Below are 27,667 nucleotides of genomic sequence, written 5' to 3'. Positions count from 1 at the left end.
CTTTGTCTATTGTTAAGTAAAACCGCACGTGCTACTTACCTGCAAAAAAAAAGGGTCTTAATTATTCTAATTGGCCAGTCCAACGCTCAAAAAACTAGTGTAGGTGCGCTGATTTTGTTACGCATCTGGATGACACATTGTAGACTGGTTCGACTCGCCAGCACTCAGTAACCGTAGAGAACTACACGACCCTTTTTTTTACAGGCACGTGCGGTTTTACTTAATAATAGACAAAGGATTAGCGGCTCGGGGCCAGTTACCAATCGACAGACAATACGTTCCAATGGGACTCCAGATAATTGTCCCCCGAGGTCCATATTATAAATAAAATTGGCCAAGACCATGTCAGGTGTCAGGCCATGTTCAGTGTAGGGTCCCGTAGTTACCCGTCCGTCACAATAAACTTTGAATGGGTGCTATTAGTAAGAATCATGTACAATTGTACAAGCAAAAGGGAGTGCCTACACAGCGCTTTGTACGTACGTCTTTTTACTATGAACGGATTTTTTTGCGATAGGTAACTCAAAAACGGCTTAACTGATCATCTTCTCTATAGTTTTAATTGAATGTGAAACTTTCTATTGAAACAATAGTTACAAGGAGGTTACGAGTATATTAAGAGATGCATTTTATATACCCTAAGACACTCGTCCATGTTTTGCCTATCTAAATAATATAGGTAATTCAGAAGCATAAAGACTATTAATGTATCCACAAATTTCACCCTAAAGCGCATTACAACACGCCTTATTAAATTCTCAATCTTAACCACTCTACAATACAGTCCAAAACAAAAGACTCTCCCATCGACCCGATTCTTTTTTGTTTTCAACGACGCGACAGCACAAACAACTTACTAAGTTCCTTCTTCCTTCCCTCGAAAGGAATTCTTCGGGAGTTCGTTCCGAGACAATAGAATCTAAATTGTACAGTCGGCAACATCCGGTACACTTAGACGTAATAAATTGCTCTTGTTCTAATGCATGTACTCCAGGGGAAGTGGGTAAGAGGTCACGTTAACTGTACTAACAGAGCACTTTGGGGATTGTTTCCTTGTTCAAAAATAGTTTCGCACTTCTATTTTTGTACTTAGCGACAGATGTAAGTATAGATTTGAGATAAATGCGAAAAAATTGTCATTATGCAGGTGTATGTATTATTTTGAGTATATCATTTTAATAGGTAGCACCTCATAATTGCATTACCTCTAGCCGCCCACGAATCAACACTTGCTAAGACCAAAATAAAGATTCAAAATACAATGGAATGGAAGGCCTTTTTATTGGTATCTGGGCAGCTAGAGTATGATGGCTATATAAAATCGGAGATGGCGGGACGAGCTTGACACCTTTGACAAACATAAGACTTCACAGGATAGGGATATGTGCAAGAAAAAGAGGTAAAATGCACGTTTTTGAAAACGTATAAATTCAATGACCATAACTACGAGAAATACTTACACGGTGAATCCATCTCTCGTTATTCCAAAACCTGCCTTTACTCTATTTCTAGATTGAATACCGTTCCATATTCAAATTGTTCAAACGAAAAACAAATGAACACCCAACGTCTGCCGCATAAAATAGTGTGTTCCCGTCCCGGCCCCGACAGTATATATTGTTTACGTGTAAAATACACATCGCGTTAATCTGAGCGGAGATTTGTGTACGCTTTCCGGCGATGCGTCTTCTCGAAACATGGTTAGCGTCTCTGGTTATTTTTTTCGGCCTTGCCCGGAAAGTAAATAGTTTGGCAAGTATGTGGAGGTATATGTTGTTCAGACGATGTCGCGAGCTTGATGGATGATAATAGAAAAATGAGCTCGTGGACCGGTGAACGGTGGAAAAGAAAATTAATAATCAAACCAAGTTTAGTTGGTATGATAAATGAGAAAAACTGTTATAAAAGTTATAACTTGTATTACAATTTACAGTCGGTAGCAGTTAATTTTCTTTTAGATCTACCTACCTACAAATATGAAACACATTTTTAATAACGACGCTTTTCTCATTCCCATTCAAGTCTGTTTTCATTGGTCGGGAATAATATTTATACTGTATGTTATTTCTGGTTACTATTTCTCGGCCTGTCCGGGAACATACCTTTTCTTCTATTAATGAAATAAAAACAAGCTTTAAAGGTAGACGTCCACAGTGTGTGTGTGACTTTCTATACGAAGAACACTAAAATGCGTTGCGTGCGATGCGTCTGATGCCTGCGATGCGATGTGGACGTCTAGCTTAAAACATGGTCGGAAACGAAGGAAAACTCCGATAACTGTATAAAATTTGTGCCTTGTTATTGACGCTTTAACCTTTCCGGGTGCCGAAAGCTAAGTTATTGTTATGCCTTTTGGTACGGTCAAGGTAGTGAAATTAATATTATCCATCCCATACCTATTTCAATGAAGACCCACGATATAATAGATTAACCCTGAAACGGAGCATATATTTTATACGGATGGCGCGTTAGGGCCACTTGTACCATCACACTAACCCGGGGTTAACCGTTAAACCTGCAGTTACTGTAACCAACTGTTTGCAACCTTTACAGCCTTCTTTAATCTGTGACTGGTTAGACACGATATTTAAATGTAGAATATCAGCCCGCTGTCAAATAGAACGCAGTGCGGAATTGGCATTCGATCCGAGGCAGCCATCTAGTATAGATGTTTATTTAATTGTAAATCAGCTAAAAATAAAATAGAGAAAGTGATCTTCGTATTTTCCATGCCCTCAGCGCCTCCCAATAGGTCGCCCTCTTTACATGGTGGAGGCGCGAGTGGCCATACGCAGCCCCCAACTTCGACTCCACCACCGATGAACATCAGCTGCTGATAAATTTTATATATTTTTTTTCTTGTTAAATAAAAATTCGCCTTGTTTTTCTATTTTGACGTTAGGCGAATTTGCTAACAGCTGTCAGACATATAGGTGTCATCTAGTAATGGCCAGAGGCAATTAGCTGTGAGGAAATTCAAAAATAAGGGGGTCTAGATCTCGTCGTGGGTTTGGTTTTTTATCCTTTTTCCAAACCAAGCCCACATCTGACCTATTTGCGAGGATCTCAGCCATAGGCATGACCTACGTAGAAGGTCGTAGATGTTGGCTCCTTGTATAAGGCCGACTTTAGCGAAGGGGTGTTAGGAAAAAAAATTGTAGGGTTTGGATCTAGGTAGGGCCAATCGGTAGTTAGGATAGAGTAGGATAGGGCGTAGTTTTGTGAAAGATAGCTGCCTCTTTCACCCGAGGAGGCGAGATATGTAAAGGTTTGCAACCTTTACAGCCTTCTTTAATCTGTGACTAGTTAGACACGATATTTAAATTTAGAATATCAGCCCGCTGTCAAATAGAACGCAGTGCGGAATTGGCATTCGATCCGAGGCAGCCATCTAGTATAGATGTTTATTTAATTGTAAATCAGCTAAAAATAAAATAGAGAAAGTGATCTTCGTATTTTCCATGCCCTCAGCGTCCTCCCAATAGGTCGCCCTCTTTACATTACCATGGTTACCAGTACAATTTGACACTGGGTTAATGGTTTACCGGTTAACCCCGGGTTAGTAGCATGCTGCAAGTGGCACTTAGACTATCAAGCTAATTCGAACGTAATACACTGACTTTAGGATGATATTTGAATCATGTTATTTAGTTATATCGTGCTTAACGCCCGCGTCAATACAATACATGTACGGACAAGTACGAACAAAATGCACGATAACAAGCATGGTTCAAATATAATTCTGATGTCAGTGTACCTACTTTCGAATTGACCTGTTAAACTATCTCTGAAAAGCCTGTTAAATGATCCCATTGATAACAAAAGAGCTTAGAGCATTTAGTAACTGGTGACGTCATCGCTGTCATTTGCTTTACGAAACAGTCTGCCGATTTTTGCGAGGGAGGGGACGTCAAATGTATTTCTACATCTACATGATTTGTACGTAACGTACAAATAGGCATGTCAGTCCATACAAAAGTTTGCACAATTGCATGTGCAAGTTTTTCGGCAGAGGGGTAAGCGGTAAGCTCTTAAAGGCGACTCCAGTTATTAAATGCTCTAAGCAAAAGAGAGATACAAAGAGAGATATGTACAACAAAAAGAGAGAGACAACTTGCAGAATTCTCGTTATGACCCAGTTTATTTCTATACCTCATGATTTCCAAATGTACCTACTAATACAATAAGGACCGATATAAACCCTCTTCTCAACCTTGCATGTGAAACCCCTCAAAAAGTAAATGGAACCAATACATAATATTCCTTTCATGTGCTCAATCCAATCGTAGGAATAATTTCGGCCCTGGATAGTATTAAATCGGTAAAAAGAACCGCCATCGGACTTAATTTTATTTCGTTTATTTGGCATTTTTTGGGGGGAATTCTCCGGGCGCTCTATTCGAGGCATTTGGAAGGGCAAGGCTAAAGAGGTATTTGGGGTGTAAATAATGACGAAATGAAATAAAACGTACTTGTTTTATTTTGTTTTGGTCTGCTGACGTGGCTTTTATACAAATATATCTGAAGTTTAGTCGCTTTAAAAAAATAGTTGTTAAGTTGATAAACAACCGCTCTTTTTCAATCTGAATCGTGTGAATATTGATCAATAAATAAAAACATTTATTTTCAGGCAACGAAGCCCCATAGATATGTAGACACACCGTACAGACTAACATACATACAATAATTGTTTGAATAAGTTGCTAAGATACCAATACCAATCATTTATTCTCATATTTGACAGTTATATATGTATATTCTACGATGAACTACTGTTACCTAGTTTGCGTTTGTAATAGCGCCATCTCTTAGGAAATTTGGATACTAAACTATATCGGCTCGAACATACTCCCGCCTAAATGACAGAATGTCATTTTTTAATAAAATAAAATAAACATCACTAAAGTTACTAAAAACAAAAAGTCTTCTCTTTGATAGCTCGTGTGTATACTGTCTTCACTTCCACCTTTCTTTTACTCGATTTAGAAACTCGAACTGCCAGGGCTTCCAGAGACAAATTCTCAAATTTGGAAGGTGGAGGCTATTAGAGGATTGTCTAATGACCATGAATCGGATGTTAGATGAACTTCGAATCTTCCTCTCTCTTTGTCTTACTCTTTGTTTTCTCTCGCACATAACAATCTCAGTAGACCTCCAGCGGTTTGACGCTATCTCTTCTTTTATGACTCCTTTCTCGTATAACTCTTCTACTTCGATCTCTTCTGCTGTTAGCTCTTCATCTATTGTCTCTAGCTCCCAGAATCTCTTTAGCATATGGTTCAACTCGACATTTAAATGCATACTAATGAATGGTTTCTCTTCTCGCTCTTGTTCTGTTCCGACTGTGACTTTTCCTGATATAATCCATCCCAAATGTGTTTGTAAAGCTATGGGAGAGCCTGGAACGCCTTTGATCAGACCAGGCTGTATCATCTCGTTGTAAACTTCTACTCCCAATAGAATATCTATAGAACTTGGTTGGTGGTAAGTCGGATCAGCTAGTTGTAAGTCTCTTAGGTGAACCCAGTTGTCGATGGTTAGTTTCTCTGAAGGCATGATGTTTGTGACCCGCTTTACTATGTAGGTTGTTATACTCATTTTCTTTTCAGGATTATGACGTGATGAAATCTCGATATCTGCAGCAAATCGGATGGGTGTACTCATTTGACCAAGACCCGATACGTTTCCGTTTACACGTTTTCTCTTTAGTCCCATAGTTTGAGCTGCAGACTCGTTCAGGAAAGACTCTTGAGAACATGGATCCAACAAGGCTCTTAGTACGAATTCTCTTCCTTGATGGTTCGTCACGTTAATTTGTGCTGTAGATAACAATCCTGTCATTCTTCCTGTTGTTAGGTGGGCAACTATCTCTCTCTTATTTTTCATGTCTTGCTTTGGTTCTTGTTTAGATTCTCTCTCTCGCTTGAAATCTTTGCTTTCTCTCTCTTGTTTTGTTTCTTCTTTGTGCTCTTTCTCTTTGGATTGGTACGTATTGTTGTGCAACAGTGTGTGATGTCTTCTTCCGCACTTTTGACATGAAAACTTGCTCTTACAGAAGCGGACAGCATGAGCATAGATTAGGCAGTTAAAGCAGAGTTGTTGGTTTTGAATGAACTCTGTTTTCTTTTCTAGTGTTAGCTCTTGGAACTCTTTGCATTGGTTCAAATGATGGTTTAGCTTGCAAAAACCACACTTGATGGCTGGTGACACGTGAAATGACTTAGACTCGACAGTGACGTTAGGTTCTCTCTGGGTGCTTCGGTAGGTACTCTTCATGTTCATGTTCGTTGTTTGGCTAGGTTGTATCATCTCTAAAACTCGGAATCTCTTTGCTAAAAACTTGTTGAACATGATCATTGTAGGTAACTCTGTGAGGTTCAGGTTACTTGCTTCTTCCTCCCACTCTTTATGTGTCTCGGCGTCTAACTTCTCAACAATGATGTGTATAATAAGTGTATCCCATGAACTTGTATTAATGTTTTGTACTTTCAGCTTATTAAGACACTCCATAGTTGTATCTAATATCTCTCGAATCGCTTTAGCAGTGCCCGTGTGAATTTTCTTTTGATTCATCAACTTGCTCAAGATGGAATTAACTATAACTCTCTTGTTGTTGTACCTGTTCTGCAGCGTGAGCCATGCCAATTCGTAGTTTGTTTCAGTGACGGCTAGATGATCCAACAGTTGAGCAGGTTCTCCAGACAAGTAGCTTTTTAAATAATGCATCTTTTGGACGCTGCTCAAGTTCTGTTTGTTGTGGATGAGTGACGTAAACATGTCGTAAAACGAAGTCCAATCTTGGTAGTTACCGGTAAACTTCGCTATATCTATTTTCGGTAGCTTCACGTCATCCCTGGTTGTGCTTGGTGTTGGATTAGTGCTGCTCGTGCAACCCGTCGTCGAACTCTCAAGCATATCTGTCATCTCTGCTTTTAAATCTAGGAACATTTCCTCGCATGCTGAACATACATCGTCTTTGAAATATTCGTACTTCGCTTTGTCTGACGATGTTGATATTTTTATCAAGGCTCGATTGTTTTCTACGAACTGACTAAAATATTGTTCTATGGATTCTTTTCGCGTCTTGATGTACCCTCTTGTTAATCTCGCTTTTGGTGTTTTCTTGAAGTTCGCTTGCGCTTTGAGAATTAATCCACAAATATTTTCTTGCTCGGCTAATAAACCAGGTAATTCTTGAGACATTTTGAGATAACTATTCTTTAAAACTATGAAAATTCACACCGAAATCATGATTGTTTTATTTGACATGAAAAAAATTTTGACGTGTTCTATTCTTCTATTTGTGAAATCTTATTTTTTCCAACTCAATAAATTCTAATCTTGTAAATAGCACTGATTTATAGCGGCGAATTTTCTGAGTTTACTCGTAGGTCTTAACATATATTTTATTTATCTTATCTTCGCGAAATCTTTAATTTTAATTTTGTAATTTTGATGACAATTTTGACTGACTGACGGCTTCTTGAAATATTTCTAAATGTTCTAAGTCACTGACACTTAAGTTCAATATTAGGTTCTATTGTACTGTAATTAAAGTTCACTTTTGAATGCACTGTCTATGTCACTTAAGTCACTTCACTTCTCAACTCGAAGGACCACTTTGTTTGAATAAGTTGCTAAGATACCAATACCAATCATTTATTCTCATATTTGACAGTTATATATGTATATTCTACGATGAACTACTGTTACCTAGTTTGCGTTTGTAATAGCGCCATCTCTTAGGAAATTTGGATACTAAACTATATCGGCTCGAACAATAATTATAATCTAATAAACTATAAATAGTTTTTGCGACACAACAGTCTTGCTGCGTCACATGTTTTGGTGTAGTATTCGTCATATTCCTACCTAACAGCCGAAATATGACCCCGCCCGCGAAATCAACTACCTAAATATAATTAACTAACGTAAAATGATTCGTGTTTTTATTACCTGTCAACATAGCCGAGATATATTTTTTTTTAAATATGTAATAATAAACAGATGATAAAAGTACAACTTTATCCGTACTTCATAACAACAACAAGCACGAGTACTGAAAAATAGACAATTCCACGATTCAAAATAATACTAGCTAGTCAATCGCCGTCTCCAGCAATTCAAAGTAACATAGCGAGACGAAACTACCTTTAGAAAGACGTAAGTATCGCTATTGCTTACCAAAGATTCGTCCTTTTGCGTAGAAGCGAAACTATCGCGACAATTTGTAAAGAGTTTCTTGGATATCGTCTTGTTAGTCCTTTGTGCAGTTAAACAAGAGAATTTGTGCTTCGGCAACAGTTTTATTAAGAATTTAATTAATTATTTGGCAGTCGATTTAAAGACGGAAAATTAAATGAATGAGCTGGGGTGTCGATAATTAAGAATGGTACTTACAGTGAAAATAGTATCCTACGAGTAGGTACTATACAATTTGACTAAGATATGTTCCGGAATTTCTGTTTGAAATATTAAAGTAACACTGATAAAACCGGAACGTATAGGTTTTTCTTTGACTTTTATTTTAGCAGCCAGTGATGTCCTTAGTCCCAAAAACACGTTGACAACAAATTTTACTGCGGCATATTGTAGATAACTTTAACCAACGTTTGCGTTTGTGTATCAAAGCCAAATTAAAATATTTTGAAGATAATAATGTTGTATTTTAGTTATTTATTTACGTATTATGGGTATTTTCACTCCCTACTCACCCAAGCGGTAGATCTATGGGGCACAGCAGCTGACCGTGATAAAGCATTCAAAATGCAGAAGCGCGCCATAAGAATAATAACACGTAAACCTTACGACCACCCCGCGAAAGACCTGTTCAAGGACTCAAAAATACTTACACTGCCGGGAGTTTACATCTTGAATGCATGTAAGTACGTGCGAGCCAACTTACACAACTTCGACACGACTCACGCACACAGCAGTACGTCTACCATCAGTTTTTACATTGACATATACGCTGACGTCTACGTAAATTACTTTCTATGCATCTCGCTCGTACTCGCATATTAGTGCAAGCGAGATGTACAGAAAGTAAATTACGTAGACGTGAGCGTTATGTCAATGTCAAAACTGATGGTAGAGGCTCAGGAGCACTCGCAGGCGTATTCTCTTATTAATTCCTAGGTGTAGACTCACGGAAGTCTTTCGGTGTCATGGGGGCCAAACTATACAACGCACTACCGCTAGAAATAACGGAAGTACAGCGCGATAGATTGTTTGCAAACAAACTTAAAGTATTATTAACCGACCTCGCTTCTTATAATATTGATGAATTCGTCGACAGCTATTGCTGACCCAAAATAAACATTTCAAATGACCTAAGTCAAAACTACCGAAAAGTACCTAATTAAGTAAATATAAGAATAGTTATGTTAAAATATCGAAATGTAAAATGTAATTATCTTTATATACTATAATATTAAAATGTAAATACTTAATTGACATGTAAAATGTAATATTTTATCAATAAAGAAATGAATGAATGAATGAATTAAAAAAGGCGGTAAGAAAACCTTTCCTAAAAAAACATATTAACTTGTATACTTAATACCACTCCAATCCATTATAAAATAGCCACCTAATAGGTTTAGGTACTATTAAAGATTCAGATATTAACCCTTCCGAGATTAAATCGATGACCTATTTCACAATAGGCTATCACCAATTGTTTAAAACTCAATCATATTTTTAGTACAATTGGTCATCATTTCGAATGGCACGTTTGGACATACATACGTAGTGATATGATATGAACTATAATAATATATGAATCCTAGTATAATTATGGGTGCTGAGGAGGGTTGCTGTCAATACACGTTTAGGGGTCAGGGGACGAGGGTCTCTAATTCAATAAACATCGTCGCGGGTCTAAATTAGTGCGGTGTTCATGATTTTACAAGCGTTTTGGGAGATCTTTGGTGATATTTTTTGTTGCCTGACGAAGGGAAGGATAATGTATTTTTAGATCATTTTTAACAGTTTTGAATGATTCACGGTTAGTTTCACTAGACTCAGTTACTCGTGAACAAGATGTACCTGTCGCAGTCAAAAGTGTGAACTGGTCAAAAGAACTTTTAACCGACAAAAACAGGCAAAACTGCTTTTGACTGTGCATGTTGGTCAAAAGTAGTTTTACCTGAAAATCATTGGTTAATAGTAATTGTGACTTAACAGTCATCAGTCAAAAGTACTCGCAGAAATAGGTAGGTTAGGGTTTTTTTTTTTTGCTACGCCCTAAAAACGAAACTGTTCCCAGAGATAGGTAGGTTAGGGTTATTTTTTTTGCTACGCCCTAAAAACGAAACTGCTGCCAGAAATAGGTATGATTTTCAGGTAAAACTACTTTTGACCAACATGCTCAGTCAAAAGCAGTTTTGCCTGTTTTTGTCGGTTAAAAGTTCTTTTGACCAGTTCACACTTTTGACTGCAACATACCTATGTAACTGCGTCGAAATATCGGGTGCTCGAAAACAATACAAAAGGTAATCACGGTTCATATCCCGGGCGATATAAGTCTAGTTCTTTTTTCTTTGTTATTCTATCTTTTCTTTTGTGACGAGGTCACGACTGCCATCTGAATGTCACAATTACCATTTTAACAACAACAACTAACAGGCCAATTCGAACGTACACTGACATCAGAATGATATTTGAATCATGTTATTTAGTGCATTTCGTTTGTTCTTGTCCATGCATGTATTAACGCGGGCGAGATGCACGATAACTAATGATTCAAATATCATTCTGATGACAGAGTACATTCGAATTGGCCTGTAAGGGGTTTACGCTGTAGGGATTTGTAGTTATTGGTCATTTGGCAAAGGTGGGTAGCATCATACTCGCATACAATAAACCAGTATCTGCTGGGTGCCCCTGTTTGATTCACGACTCCCAAACTGCGTAGGTACCTTGACACGGCGCAGCCGGTAGGATACAAGATGTATAGCCGCTTGTAATTTACCATTGTATTTTGACATACACTGCTATTGTTTTTAGTAAAGGCTGGGTTAAGTTTTATTAAATAATTAAGTACAGATTAACAGAACTGATGTAGTGCCTAAGTGTTATTTGTCATGCTAATTCAGTCAATGTCAGTATTATTTATACCGAGACTGACTGAAATAGCAAGACACGTTCGTAAGTTTCCGTGAAAATACGATGGCAAATAATTATGCACTACAACTGCATTATAACCTTGACATCTCATTTCTACAGTCAAAAGTCAACGAACACTCGACAAGTCTGTCAATCAGCGTTCTACAAAGTTGTTCAATAATTCCCTTTCATCTTTTAACGACAAAATCCGGGAACACATTTTAATCGACAATTTGCATCGTCCTCGCCTCGGGCGGCGCATTATTAAATTGCAACGGCGTACGATAATCCGACACCGAATACCCCCCTCCACACTGAATGGGGGGTATTCGTGATTGCATTACGTGTCATCACGTGAGACGTTTTAACGGAATATCGAAAATAATCGTATATGATTTCGTTCGACGTTAATATTTTAAATTATATTTTGTGCCGTATTTTTTTAATACAATCACATAAATTGCTCATGTGTCGTAACATAAGTTGCTCCACCACATGCAATATGGCAACCCATTCAAGGCGGTTTACTTATTATACCTGATGCAAGTAATGACAATTCAGATTGCCTCATAATAAACTATAGCGACTCGGCGGCTTCGCACGGGTTAACAAATTCACTTAACAAACCTTCCTCTGGAATCAATCTATTGATAGGTGAAAACCACATGAAAATCCAGTCAGTAGTTTTTGAGTTTATCGCGAACAAACATACAAACACTCAAACATACAAACAGACAGAATTTGTTTTATAAGGTGTAGTGATAAATAATAAATAAATGAAACAAATAATAAATGCAGGTAGTGTTCCGCATAAGGTACAGAGTACAGAGTAGGTAACTGACTTTTATTGCCCGACTCGCATGTGATATCGCTGTGATATTGGTTACAAAATAACAAAAAACGCAACACTGCAACCGGCTTCAGAAAGCGTTACTTAACTTCTTTAACCTCTGAAAGGTCTTGCAAAGTCCATTCCGCTTCTCATAATCTCAATAAGCCATTAGTAATAATAGTAATACTCGAACCAATCGGAACCACTCTTAAAACGTCACACTCATAACATTTTCACCTAATTTTGTTACTTATCAATATGCATTTTAGACCATATTACATGCGTTCAAAGGCGCGTTTTAGCTTAAACTTTGCCGATTTCCTTGTTCTTTCATGCATTTGAAAATAAGTTCGACATCCCTTTGTTTCCTTTGAGTTTTTGCTTTGTTTCGTTCAAAGAAACGCGGGTAAGTGTAGGATTACCTCATTACGTCGGGGTTATAACCTGCGTCCGTATTTGTACTTATTTATAAATCAAAGAAATAATTTTACTTTGACGTCGTTATAGCGTAATTTTGAGAAAACACGGCGAAATATGATAATTTAATTGGTACAAGTAATTAGGGCATGTTGAGGCGAATTTTATTTGTTTTAAAATAATGGAGTTAAATGACATAAAATCAGTCTCATGGCATAGAGAATTATGTACTTATTTCTCTATAGGTAGGTACTCATGGCCGCATAAGCGCTTTTTTTAATTTGCCATACACTAATTGGTTTAAGTCATATGTAGTTATAGGGATTTGGAGGAATATGCCTGCGATGACCAACATGATATTCGTAATTTCACAAACTGTCAAAAATAATGTTGTATTTCGAAGTCTATTGAAACGTAGAGATACCGTAGATAGATAAGTAGTAGAGAATAACCAACCAATGCTGTAAAAAGTACACTTCAAATCTAAATTGGTTAGTAGTTTTGATGTTACACACATACTGTTAATTATCATACGATTCCTTTTCTGTTTCGCTTTAGCCATCAGGTATAAAACAAAATATTCAATTCTGACTCTGCAAATGAATGGTAGGAATTTTCTATTTTGACTTCCAAACCCAATCCATTTCTTACACATTGTCATCTTTAAAAGGAAATTAAAACGCTTAACGAACTCCCGTTTCGAAGTCGCTTAGCACCGTCAATGGCTCCACTCAAGCGTGTATTCTAAAAGCTAGCGTGGGTGATTCAAGATTATAAGCAAACCACTATAGCACGATCGGTGATCGGTGAAAAACTATACGTAGGTAGGTAAGTACAAGTACAGGTATACTGGTTTGAGTGTTATACTCGCCTATGTTGAGTTAGCAATGGGAATGAGCCTCAGAAATGCTCAGCCGCGCAACACGGGGCTAAGTGAAGCGGCAAAAATCAATCCTCAATGTCAACTCCCGTAATTATGTTTGCTTGCTCCTAAATGTAAGTCAAATGAAATAAAATTTTCACTCGAACGCACCCCCAAAGGCGAGTATAAACTGACCTATTTTCTTGGTCCTTTGCAAATATGAGGTAGGACCCTTTTTGGGTACAAATTCGGTTTGTTTGACCGTTATCAGTACGGTCTGTTACTTTGGTTCACTGGGTACATAAATGTGAAGTGTCAATTTATAAAGTGACACGAAATGGTTGTATGTTTGGACGGTTTTACGCTCCGTTTCATGCGTGTAATACTTACTAATCCAATTTGCGCAAGGGATATCTCGAGCTTTGAAGCTGTTGGTCTTTTTCTAATAGAGTCCTAAACAAAATGAAGGAAGATAGACTGTGCGGAAAGAGAAGAGTCGTGGAATGGATGGGGCCCAATACATTCCACGACTCTTCTCTTTCCGATCAGACTCTAATAATACTGTAATATAGATATATTGGTTTGAAGTACGTAATCATAATTAGGGGCAACAAAGTGGGTTATTTTGGTACGTAAGAACCGGGTAAATTCTCAATTTTCTCCATCATAATAGCAATGTGACGTATCCTTGAAAGTAATAGTAGTTTATGTGACTGATACATAATGAAAGGCATCAAAACTCGAGTGTGGGTTTATGAAACGAACTTAGTGAGTTTCATAATAGTATCACACGAGTGTTTTAATGCCTAATTATGTACAGTTACATACACTGCTTTATCTACACACATACTATAAACTTTCTAAGTATGATATCACTAACCTCATATTACAGCCGACATTGGGGCAGTTTGCTCTCTGGCGGAACTCGCGGATATGAAGTGACGTCTTCGAAATATCTTTTCGCAGATTTTACACGAAACTTTTGTTATAGTTACTTTAAAAATAATAAAACAAATTATTTTTTACTAACAACCTAATTAAAAGATACACTGTACGTCAAATGGCGGCAAATGAAAACTTCTTTCACGCACGTCACGCATCCGTAGTTTTTTTTTAATTCAGAGACAAACTAGAGTCGGGGTCGATTGCCATATCGCTCGATACCAACTAACATGCGAGATTTGTCAATATTGTATGCAATTGTCATTTGATTTTGAAAAAAAACGTCATCTCGACCGACATTAGAATAGGGGTCAAATCAAATTACTTTTTTTTTCAGAGTTGTTCGAAATTTGAATGCATTACCAAATCGATTTTGATATGGTAATGAAGCTATTACAACATTTTCACAGATTAAGAAATTTGCTGTAACAAAACAGTTTATCGTAATGTGGGCCATTATTTACGGATTTTGAAGGCATCATAGAGGGTTTATGATATGTGTATATGATATAAACAATATGTGATATGTGATATAAACAATATTAATTAAGGGTGTCAGTTGTTTTATCACCTATTTTTAAACCTCTTTGATTTATTCCATTGCAACTGTAACTGTCTCATATCTGACATTGACAGTTGAGATTTTGCAATAACACAAAATTACATCGAATAATAATATAGTTAATTTTATTGATAAAGCCATTGCAATATTTAAAAATCACATTTCAGTATCGTCCTACATCATAATTTTATCGACATCGACTTAAAGTAAGATTCACTTGTACTTGCAATTTTCAAACGTCAAATCAAATTGCATCCGTCAAACTGAGGTATGAAGTTGATAATTATTATGGTGTGCATAAATGTTTTCCATCGTATTTTCACGGAAATATTCGTATTTGTTTCAGTCAGTCTCGGTGACTGACTGAAATATTTAGCACGACCCGTTCGTACGTTTCCGTGAAAGTACGATTTTTTTTCCATCCATTCTAAAACATTGGAATGAACGTATTCACGTATACATTAATACTGTATAAGTACATTAAGTATTCCTAGCTATTAGACTCTTAAAAGAGGTGCACTAAACAAATAAAAGCCTCTACACACAACGGTTCTACGTATAGTCTCATTAACGTATTTACCTGCGGGTGGAGCGTGCATTTTTAAGTGCACGGAAGTGAATGTTTTCCTTGAGCATTCTTTTTATTTGCGACTAAATAAATTATTCTCTTATACCTATAGTACGAGAAATTCTAATGAAAATTTTATATGATTTTCTGACGATAATACAAAGTGTTTATACAAATATTTTGTGACATAATTGTTTACAAATCAAAGTTATTTTAAGAGTACACCACATCGTACTTTAAACTATGTAAGCAACATTAAATGCCTCAAAATGTACACCAAGAGATACACATTAATTGCAATTGCTTATTCGCTACGTCATGTTACAGTATCTTCGCATAAACACCGAAATTATTATAGGTACTTGCTAATTCTGATTTAAAAAATCTATTATTGATATAGATAAATGATATTATTTTTATTATAAATAATCTTTATCAGTTTATATTCTTTTATAGATAATTTTTTCATAGAGCATGCATACACGAACGTTAACAAAAGTAAAACATGAAATTTAGATTAATAAAATTCGATATAACATAAGTTTTAATAGGGACTCATGAGGGCGATTCTAACTTTATAATCTGGGTGTTAAACTGTTTCATAACTGTCAAATCAAATCAATCAAATCTTACGGTTTACCCTGGTTAATCTGGTTACCCAGAGTTTGAAGTTTAAATGGCCCTCCTGGTTAATTTTGTATTAAGCAGAAACTTAAGCATACGATACCAGACCTGCTCAGCTAGCATGAGTTGCGTTCTCGCGCGCGAGTCCATACATTTAACGCGACTTCAGTATGGACTAGCGCGCGAGAACGCAACTCATGCTAGCCAGGCTGAATGCTTAGAAATAAAGGAAAAGTGGAAAAACACCCACCGTCTTCAATGACACTCGAACTCGCGAATCTGGATCACTAGCCCATCGCCACCTGCCTACTGAGCTACCTACCGAGACCTACCCGATGACTTTCTAAGCGCTCTCCAGGTATTTACGATTAATAATACTGAAGAAACTAACGATGTTTTTATTTTGTTACAGACTGGCAAACACTTTCATCGGACTTCCCTCCTCATCAAAGCTTTCAACCATAAGTTCAGATTAGACCTCGAGCTTAACACGTGAGTACAATAGATTTAAATGCTGTGAGATTTCCATTTTAAAACATACTTAGTCAGGGTCAAGCGCTACCCTACCTTTAATACAAGCGTAATTGTGATGTCTACCCCCAACTTTTTCATAGATTTTTCATCACTTAGTTAAAGCTGACGAAATATAAAGTGAGCTGATCTTGTTCAAACTTGTTCGAGAAATCGGCTCACTTCAATATTTCGTCAACCTTACACAAATCTCTGTTGTGACATTTTGTTGAGACATCACGATATCAGTTATCCGAGACTACACCGTGTAGGTACCTAAACGGCTTCGAAACGTCGGAAATAAAGGTAACAAAATAAATTCCCGATTGATCCCGTAAAATATTTATGTTTTGATCTGTGTTCAAAACGCGAAAGTTGTAAATGTTAATAGTGTATCTTTTTGTTTTTTTTATGTCATTTATGAAATTGCGGTTAAACTGAAGAAACCTGGAATATATTAAATCTTGTACTGAGCACTGGATGCGTATTATGAATGGCTTTATTCACTTGAGAAACTTCTAAAGACTTCTAGGTCATTTTTCACATGTTTTATCCGATTAATACAAAAAACAAAAAAGGATCGCAAAAGGAAAACTATTATTTGCAATTCTACCAGGCGAAGGCTAAATATACTCGTACTCGCATTTTCATATATCAGAAACCGCTGAAACGAGTGAAAACAATGTATTACCACATATAGAAATATCGGCCAAAAAGCCCATAGATTATTCCATCGTCCAGGGAAAAATGAAATTAAGGCGTATTGAGTTAATATGTCGTTGAGACGTTTTTCCCTTGAAGATGTATTCGGAGAATTACTCTCCAGACCGTATCCAGGCCGTGTTATTGGGAAGGGATATTATGATCCCCAGGATCGCAATATTCGACAGTGCACGGTAGCACACAGAGTGTAAACAGTGGAGTTCAATAGAAATGGTAAATAATGTTAACAAAGGATCTATATCTGAATCCCTAAAATCTTTTCTCCTATCTTTGCATTCCCTAATATTGTTTGTCATAATGATCAGATGTCCTAACGCGCGTATTCCCTAATTTTGGTTTCCCTATTATCGAATGGGCAATTTTTTTTTGTCCTAATATCTTTTTCCCTAATGACACTTTCCATATTGAGTATTTATCCTAATGTTATGTAGCATAATTCTTTTTTTGCCTAATTATTGTTAGGCCTAAAAATTATATATCCTAAACATCATGTTACCTAATTTCACTTAGCCTATCGTTGCTTGACCTAACACTCGTATGCCCTAATTTTGATTTCCCTATTGCGTTTCGTTTTTACAATGGTCGCAGTTCTAACCTAACCTAACCCACTTTTGTGGCAGCAGTTCGTTTTTGCGAGGATCACAGTTCTAACCTAACCTAACCCACTTTTGTGGCAACATTTCGTTTTTACAATGGTCGCAGTTCTAACCTAACCTAACCCACTTTTGTGGCAGCAGTTCGTTTTTGCGAGGGTCATGGTTCTAACCTAACCTAACCCACTTTTGTGGCAACAGTTCGTTACCATTCATTATGGAAAGTAATTGTTATGATAATTGATCAATAGGAAAAGTAACTGTTATGACGATTGATCATTAGGGTAATAGCCATTAGGTCAAAACAGTTAGAACATGTTATTTTATGCCAAACATTGTTAGGAATTTCGAAGAATATGGTAAAAAATATTTGGGATCTTGATAGTTATGGTACAAATGCTTAGGGCAAATGAGTCTTAGGCTAACCATTACATTATGGAAAATAATCGTTATGACAATTGATCGTTAGGGCATGTGCCCATTAGGACAAACCAGTTAGGGCAAGTGACTTTAGGACAAACGTTGTTAGGGATTCAGAATGACACCCTTAACAAATATGACACATTTTGTTAGCATTTGATGTATAACCTAAAAGCCTGACGATGGTTGTTTTTATTGAAATATTAATAATTAAGATATATTTTGACTATTAATTGATGTAAATAAAAGATTTAAGTATATATGTTGATAAAACCATGGTTGTCCACAAAAACTGCGAGATTTCGAAGAACTGGAGGTACCTAAATTGGTTTTTGTTTACATTATTTGCCATTTCTATTGAACACCACTTTACGTCCAAATTAAATAGGTTAACGGCTAATTGAAACCATCATCGTTAAAACAATAGCCACTGCATGTTATCTGGTTTATCCATCTGTAGGATTTGCAGTTTAAACCGAGTACGAAATTCCCAATCGATTTAACATAAATATTTCAAGCCCCGCAAGTTGCGTATAAATACTCAAAAGCCATTAAACATAAATTGCAAAATGCAAATTATGTTGTACTAAAAACAATTAAAAAAATAGTCTGCCAAAAAACATACCTAATAATCAAACTTCTTTTATGTATGTATCTAGCTGAATTTAAAAGGAAATCTAGTAGGTAGTTAAACAAAAACCAATACAAATCTAAAAGCTTCACTTGTTTTTTTATACATCCTACTGATATTGTTTTACTGCATCGGTATCGAGACATGTGTTATGGATTCGTTCAAAAACCTCCTAACACAACGCTCTCTGTTTTTTCGTAAAGGAACACGATATTTATTGCCTCGTGATATTTATTAAATCTACGCAAGATCTTTTTATTCGGTTCACAAGTTTCATCTTACCGTATGATATCATCTTCATCTTTTATCGGTTATTGAGGAAAAACAAACATTATTTGCATTATATTTGCTTTCAATCAGATTTGCTTTGACGGCTCTAATGATCTATTTACAATTTAGTTATACGCAGTAAGCAAACCAGTTTTGACATTGGAAATGTCTTTTCGTTCGCTCCAGTATAGGCTCCGATTTCACGAAAAAGTGCGATCCCCTTATATCTCGGAAAGTTGTGAAGATATGATATTAAAAAATAGGCTCAAAAGACGCATAATCACGAGAGCTATAAGGTGCAAAAATAATTATTCGAGAAAGTCAAAAACAAAAAAAGTTATGGTCGAAATAGTGAAAATAAAATTAATTTTTTTCCGAATTTTTGATTTTGGTGCTCGATAATTTGGAAACGAAGAATGATATCAAAAATTTGAGAAAAACGGCTCTGGACAATTTAGTCAGCTACGATTTGAGCCTAAAACAAAGACGATCGGGTTAAGGGTTTGCCCTGTAGCCTAACCTTTAAATAGTCAAAAAGTCAGAACGACATTTTTCACATGACATTTATGACTTCATGTTTCGCAGAGTTCGTTATCGGTGTTTGTTGTGAAATGGGAGAGGGAGAGGGAGAGGGAGAGGGAGAGGGAGAGGGAGAGGGAGAGGGAGAGGGAGAGGGAGAGGGAGAGGGAGAGGGAGAGGGAGAGGGAGAGGGAGAGGGAGAGGGAGAGGGAGAGGGAGAGGGAGAGGGAGAGGGAGAGGGAGAGGGAGAGGGAGAGGGAGAGGGAGAGGGAGAGGGAGAGGGAGAGGGAGAGGGAGAGGGAGAGGGAGAGGGAGAGGGAGAGGGAGAGGGAGAGGGAGAGGGAGAGGGAGAGGGAGAGGGAGAGGGAGAGGGAGAGGGAGAGGGAGAGGGAGAGGGAGAGGGAGAGGGAGAGGGAGAGGGAGAGGGAGAGGGAGAGGGAGAGGGAGAGGGAGAGGGAGAGGGAGAGGGAGAGGGAGAGGGAGAGGGAGAGGGAGAGGGAGAGGGAGAGGGAGAGGGAGAGGGAGAGGGAGAGGGAGAGGGAGAGGGAGAGGGAGAGGGAGAGGGAGAGGGAGAGGGAGAGGGAGAGGGAGAGGGAGAGGGAGAGGGAGAGGGAGAGGGAGAGGGAGAGGGAGAGGGAGAGGGAGAGGGAGAGGGAGAGGGAGAGGGAGAGGGAGAGGGAGAGGGAGAGGGAGAGGGAGAGGGAGAGGGAGAGGGAGAGGGAGAGGGAGAGGGAGAGGGAGAGGGAGAGGGAGAGGGAGAGGGAGAGGGAGAGGGAGAGGGAGAGGGAGAGGGAGAGGGAGAGGGAGAGGGAGAGGGAGAGGGAGAGGGAGAGGGAGAGGGAGAGGGAGAGGGAGAGGGAGAGGGAGAGGGAGAGGGAGAGGGAGAGGGAGAGGGAGAGGGAGAGGGAGAGGGAGAGGGAGAGGGAGAGGGAGAGGGAGAGGGAGAGGGAGAGGGAGAGGGAGAGGGAGAGGGAGAGGGAGAGGGAGAGGGAGAGGGAGAGGGAGAGGGAGAGGGAGAGGGAGAGGGAGAGGGAGAGGGAGAGGGAGAGGGAGAGGGAGAGGGAGAGGGAGAGGCTGCTAGCAATACATGAAATGAAATGAAATGAAATGAAATGATAGCTGATGCTGAACCCTGGCAGTACCTAGTGGAGCTCGGGTTTAATACAACATAAGTACACGCTGTTTTGGTCATCGGACTCGTCTCGATGAGCACTTAGGAGAGTAGTACCCAAGATAGAGCTGATGCTGAACCCTCGCTGTACCTAAAGGAACTCAGGTTTGTTGCAACATAGACACACGCTGTTTTGGTCATCCGACTCGTCTTGATGAGCACTTAGGAGAGTAGTACCCAAGATAGAGCTGATGCTGAACCCTGGTTGTACCTAGCGGAACTCAGATTTGGTGCAACATAGGCACACGCTGTTTTGGACACCCGATTCGTCATGATGAGCATTACCCAAGATAGCTGATGCTGAACCCTGGTAGTACCTATTGGAACTCAGGTTTGGTGCAACATAGACAAACGCTGTTATGGTCATCTCTCGTCGCGTCAAACTGCTGTCAAGAAAAATACATATCTTGCAGCAAACGGGCCGCTGCCGATCAAGACTCTAGTGACGATAACGGCGATGTGGCTACCACTTCTCGAGTTGACTACGGATTTGCCGTGTAATAATTTTCTTGTACTTTGAACATTAATATATCCTGCTTATTAATCGAAAAATGAAATATGTACCTATACTTATGCGCCACGGCGACAATTATTCAAACTTCGATCCGCGTGTGGAAATTTTGCAATTTGTTTGTTCACATGCGTTATGTCCAGGATACTTGTGTTAGTCTAAGAATAAAATAATTATCATTCAACGTTGTAGTTTTATTTTGTAACTTTTTCCTTATCCAGACTTTCTCGTCGCTCAGCGACAATATTTTTTCGAATTCCGTAGAGTCATTTCCAATGTGCTCGATAGTCGTGTGAGGCACGAAATCTGTGAATTTTTTTTTGTATTTTTACTTACGTACCCACTCGTAATCTTATTTTAATATTGTTGTTATAATGTTAACTTCACAATAAGTTCCCACCCCAAGTGTTAATAATTCTTTCTACGCGTATTCATTCGCGACCAAGTCTACATAATACAGGGAGCAGCAGAAGTTTTTAAGTAGTATAGGTGTTCAAAATGAACTAAACACAACGAAACTGTCAATAGAATAATAGCACGCGCCCATTTATTACCTTTTTTCATTATGTGACTAGAGATCGAACATTTGAAACATTAAAAATAATTCTTAAAATTCATGAGAATTTTTTTTCATATCGTCAGTAAAAAAACATTAAATTTTGCTTTCAAAACGTTCTAATTTTAATAAAAGAACGATTTTATACCATGATTGTGCTTTCAACCGTTAAATAATCTAAGGGATATCACTTGTTCGTTCTTTCATCTTCAAAGGTTTCGTTGAGGGAGTTATAATTTGGACCGATCCGTCTTTTCGTTTACGCGATTAGGTGTAAATTGTATGTCGAAGGACCTTCAAATATTAATTTCTCTAGACACTTGTAATACTAGTAAAGTTTCGTATTTAACTGTCACAAAGGTATCTGGGACTAATTTGACAATAACGTGACGCAGATAATTAAGTGAAAAGTGATGTTTTAGTAAAGTCCTCTCGATTGTGTTCTAGTTAGACATTAGTTTGAAATGTCTTAAAAGGATCTACCCTGCGAGAAGAATAGGTTGCTGAGCTTCGGAACCTAGCGAAGGCCGAAGGCCGAGCTCCGCGTAGGGCCGAAGGCGCGGAGCGTCCCTTACGAGTTCCCAAGCACGCGAGGCCGAAGGCCGAGCTGCGGGAATGAAGTGCTCGCATGCGGATCTTTGGTCATAAAATATGAACTCAAACTCACAAAATAAATTGTTATTCTTAATTTTTCCTTAGCTGTTATCGATGTATTCTATAGAACAGCTTATATTTTACGAGATTAACGGGTTGGTACAGTGACCTTCAATAATATGTTACACAACGAAGGCCGCAAAAATATCTGACACGATCTTATTTGTAGAGCCATAAGAGCGTGTCACATATTATTGCGGCCTCCGAAGAGTAACATATTGCAGGTGACTGTACTGTACCCTGTAGTGAAATTTGACCTTCGTATCTACTTCGCAGAGTTTTGATAAACATCGAAAAAGCAACCTGTATCTAACTTTATACGTGATAATAACGTTTGGAAAAATTTCGAAGGTGAGCGTTTTCCAATAAAAGTGTACCTACATTTCATTCATGTCTTCAAAATATTGACTTCTTGGGCTCATTTTACTCAGAATCATTTGTACATTCACGCCTCATACATGAAAAAATGTGTCCCAAAATTTTGTATGAAATTTTTTTTTTCCAGTGCGTCACGTTCATACAAATAAAAAAAAAAGAATCCGACGATCTGGAAAGGAAATCTTTGGGCACATTTTTTCATGTATGAGGCGTGAATGTACAAATGATTCTGAGTAAAATGAGCCCAATAAGTCAATATTTTGAATACATGAATGAAATGTACACTTTTTTTGCAAAACGCTCAGTTACCGAATTTCTACGAAAACGAACGGCCGCACTTGCTTCCGCACAATATGAATTGTCCATAAAAACCATGTACCAATGGCCTCAAAAATTTGTTATTCAAATTTGTACCCTCTGTCAAACTTACAAGGTCTATTTCAAGAGTAATAGATTTTTGTGGTTTCCGTTCGTATTGGACGTTCCCCAGAGCGTTGAAATTCACTGGCAACAGAATCTGAGAGCAGAAAAACATAGGTACGGGGCTTTAAAAGAAGCATAACATTTCTGTTTTACAGAGCGCTGTGTTAGTAAAGGTTCCGTAGTCAATGTACTGAAATATTTTAGATACCGTAAGGTTAGTCGTACTTACTACAATGTGTCGTAAAAGGACTCTTATATAGTCAAATTACTATGTATATATTTGGTTTTGTGTGACTTTTTTGTCTTATGGAAATAAGTATTTGTGATATTTCAATCAGTTTGAGTCCCGGGGAAGGACATAGGATAGTTTTTATCCCGGAAATCATCTTTTAGGAGGGTGAAAAGCGGGGAGGAAGTGAGATAATTGATGCATCGCCTGATAAATGATGTTAGCGTGTGCTCAAATTGAATGATTGCCATAACGCCCATAACACTTTACCTAAGCGTTATAGTTGTTTCTCGAATAAGGAAGTTTGTATGGCGAATCAATAAAAAGGAGATTAAATAAAAAATAAGCTACCCACTAATTCCTCGCAGACGAAGTCGCGGGCAAAAGCGAGCATTTCATATTTATCAAAGATAGACCGTCGCAGGAACCCAAAATATTTGATTGGCATACAAAGCGTAGCTTGTTTACAGCACATACGCCAGTGACTTTGTGCACCTCTTTTAATGTAGTTGCCGCCTGTCGCGCGCCCCGATAGGAGGAAAACGTGACGACGGGTGCACATCTGAAAATAAATAGGCGGGTTTTTACTTAGAGGCCGATTCAAACTTACATTGTGACACCTAAATGATGTCAGTCGCCCTTGCGTGTTGTTGGCGCCAATACATGTACGGGCGAAATGTACGCGTGAGTGACATCATTTAGATATTGATGTCACAATGTAAGGTTGAATTGGCTTCTTAGAGCTTTACTTAGAATAAGGATTACACATGTTGAATTTATAACAAAATCTGGTTAAATAGATAGAAAATGAGCAATTTATCACAATAAATTGGACAAATACCTCAAATAATCTAAATTTTCTAATTAAAACTCCAAAAGTGAAAAAAAGATGGTACCATTCGATTCCTTACATTGTAGTTAAAAATATATATAAACGCAATTATTTCATCGTCAAAATCGCAATTTTTACCTCTTATTTACTACTTATAGTTACTAATAATTATTATGTAAAGGTACCTGCTAACAACTTCTTAACTATTCTAGTTTGGCAAGAGATGATAAGTTTAAAACGTATTTGATAGTACTAATTAATTGTTTAAAATAGCAAAAATAAATCATCAAAAGCAATGTTTTCTACATAAGAGTACATTCCTTCAACAGAGCAGCTGTAAGCAGACAATCATCTCAAAAATAATTGACACAATTCTCGCTCACAATTCGTTGAGTTGGGAACAGCTTAGAATTTGAGCTGCGAGTCGGAAAATCGTGGCCAAGGGAAATCGGCGCTTTTGTCGTGTACGACACAATCGAATGAGTGCCGAATTGATTTGCGTCAAGAGTAGTCGGGGAATGTGTAGTGGAATTTAAATGTTATAGATTTTGACTAATGAGAGGTTCTCAGCGAAAATATAAGCGCAAAAGGATCTACGAATGTTGCAGCTACGATTCACAAATCTATCATAATTTTGGTAACTATAGACAGATTAATTACCCAGCAAGGCATAATTCAAGAAGTTCTAAACATTTTTTAACGCTTAGCGCATAGTTCTACCGGTTACCGGTGCATATGGATACATGCAACTTCAGGGGTGTCACATACGCGTTACAGAGACATTAAGCACCTTTTCATTCCTTTTTTATTTCCTAATCTTGATAACTTGAAATATTTATAATTTTAAAACCAAAGATATAGACCAATTTGTTACATTATCTTATCTGTATTTAAAAGATTAAACTTCGGTATTCTCAAATTTATGAAAAAGAACAACCATGTGTCTAAAATTGAATCAAAACATAACACTTTATCACCCCAAACCGCTCCCACTAAGCATTGTGACGTTTCTCTGCCAAAAAAATCTCAAACCGGTGATAATATTTCACGCCACTTTATTTATTATTTCCTCAACGTCCTTCGTAGGTTCTGGGACATTACCGCCGAGGAAGACCGTAAATTACCTACGTACTCCTTCAGGGCCCGAGAATTATATGATATCCTGCCATTCCTGGCTCGCAAGGGCAAGTTGGTAAGGAATGCTCAAGGGGGAAAATTATAGGATGACAAACGTCTGTGCGGTGGCGTGATGGCGCAAACGGTCGGCCGTAATGGGTAATTCGAAATTACGTAGTCTTTATTCATAATGTATTTGACAAAAGCGCGCATAGAGATGTTTCTTTTAAAGTGGCAGTGCTGCAATTGTAATTGTTTGACTCCAAACATATTATTTATTTTCAACATTTCCGGCTCTAATAAATGGCTCCCCTCCGCCCTCTTTAACTTCCGAACTTAAAAAAAAAAATTAAGCTTAATAAATGATTAGAACGTGATCGGATGACCCATTAACAGTTATTTCTAAAAACCTCTTCTTATTAAAATAACGTAAGTGCCGGGAAAGATACGCCCTTTTGCTGATATAGCTTTTTATATCGTATGACGGTACGGAACCCTCCATTATAAGTGGCTCGACATACACATGGCTGGTTTTTTAAACTTGCGAGCAATAACCTCCATTGTAATGCAAAAAATAAACATAACACTAGTTTCAAAGAAAGAAAATGCTCTGAATGTCAAAAAAGCAAGGACATCCCTGTAGGATTATTTACATGGGCGGGAGGGTTTATTGAGCTGTATTGTTTTTCAATCGGCGGTCCCCTAGGCCGTGACGTCACTGGCATAAACAAAATGGTGGCGGTGCGGTTTGCGCGCGAAATCGATGGCTCGCTTGAGGGTTAAGTGTTTTTTATGCAAAACTTCGTGCACGTACGCGTTGGTTTTTTTTTGTGGAAAAGGCTCCAGTTTGTTGCTTTTTATTTTAATTTTGCGTTTGAAATAATTTTGGTTGGATTTGTGCGCTCTTTTTTATGAGGGACCTTTTTAATTCTTATTTAAGCTTTAGATTACGACAGTCCGTCAATATAATAGATTCATAAACAGGCATAGAAATTTATGTGGCTCAAAAAAAAATCCTACTGACTTTATAACGATATTAGGGTAAAATTAAATTGAGTTTACTTGTTAATATCACAATTTGAATACGTACTATACGTAGGTAACATTTTTCATACATTTCAAATTGCTAATAGGAAGTATTTTTACATTTTCATGAATCACGTACATTTCCAGATAGTTCCACAGCATAGTAAATTTATTTACGCTTCACAATTTATATTCTATTATAAAATATTTTCCAATAAAACAAATGAAGTATTAAATATCCTGAATCATCTCGCGTTCGTTAGTGCAAACATTTATTAATGACCGAAATAATTAAATGCATTCAATCATTTTGTTCAGTATTTTCACAAAACCCTGTCAAAATGATGGATGAGTGAATGAACGAAGTATGTAGACAGGTGAGGTGTTGTGCTTCCAGGTGGTAATATATTAAATAATAAATGTATGCTATTGGATAATTATTATACAAATCTACTTAGTCTTAGAATTGACCATACTTGTATTGCAGATGATAGACAATAATGCACAAATGTATTCTATTGTTCTATAAATATAAATACTAGTTAGACATAAAAAATAAGTAGGTACCATCGCCCAAACAAACAAACAAACAAACAAAATTTACTTTATTCATGTAGGCCTAGCAACAAGCTCTTATGAATCGTAATTAATCTTAATCTAATTATCAGAGCAATTTATTGATGTTAATATTATTCCATAATAAAATTGGATTATTATACATATCAAATTTAACACTAAAAATTTCACAAAAGGATCGTCAAACATTAAAAAGATTGTATAAAAAAATACTAGTCTAGAATTTCTAGAATAAAATCTAAATGTCAAAAAAAAAAAAGCATAAGTGACAAAAGAAGTAGATAGTATTACATCGGAATATCCATTTCCTCATCAATAATCAAATATACCTAATAAATAAATAATCCTTTCGAATAACAATTAATCCCACGTTGTAATATCATTCATGTAGTCTTGTGTGGTATAATAAGCTTTAGAAATAAGTTTACGCTTTACATAATTCTTAAATTTATTAATAGATAATTCAGTAATATGGTTTGGAAGTTTATTATAAAATCTTACACAATTACCCATGAATGATTTTTTAATTTTATGGAGCCGAGTGAAGGGCACTGCGAGCTTATGTTTATTTCTAGTATTAATATTATGAATTTCACAATTTTTCCTAAAATTT

At 37.4% G+C, this 27,667-nt stretch overlaps 1 protein-coding gene across 11 annotated transcripts in view; it reads left to right on the top strand.

Moving 5' to 3' along the window:
• LOC134792614 (disintegrin and metalloproteinase domain-containing protein 11) overlaps nt 1–27,667 on the top strand; it is a 721,926-nt gene that overhangs the window by 461,956 nt on the left and 232,303 nt on the right. For all 11 annotated transcript variants that reach the window (XM_063763848.1, XM_063763854.1, XM_063763849.1 and 8 more), the window contains one exon: nt 16,329–16,408. In XM_063763848.1, the coding sequence (XP_063619918.1) occupies nt 16,329–16,408 (80 nt within the window). The remainder of the gene's footprint in view (nt 1–16,328; nt 16,409–27,667) is intronic.

The sequence above is a fragment of the Cydia splendana genome, chromosome 8 (genome assembly GCF_910591565.1).
Source record: "Cydia splendana chromosome 8, ilCydSple1.2, whole genome shotgun sequence".
NCBI lineage: Eukaryota > Metazoa > Arthropoda > Insecta > Lepidoptera > Tortricidae > Cydia > Cydia splendana.
The sequence above is the reverse complement of the archived record's forward strand: the minus strand, read 5'-3'. Positions and strand labels throughout refer to the sequence as shown.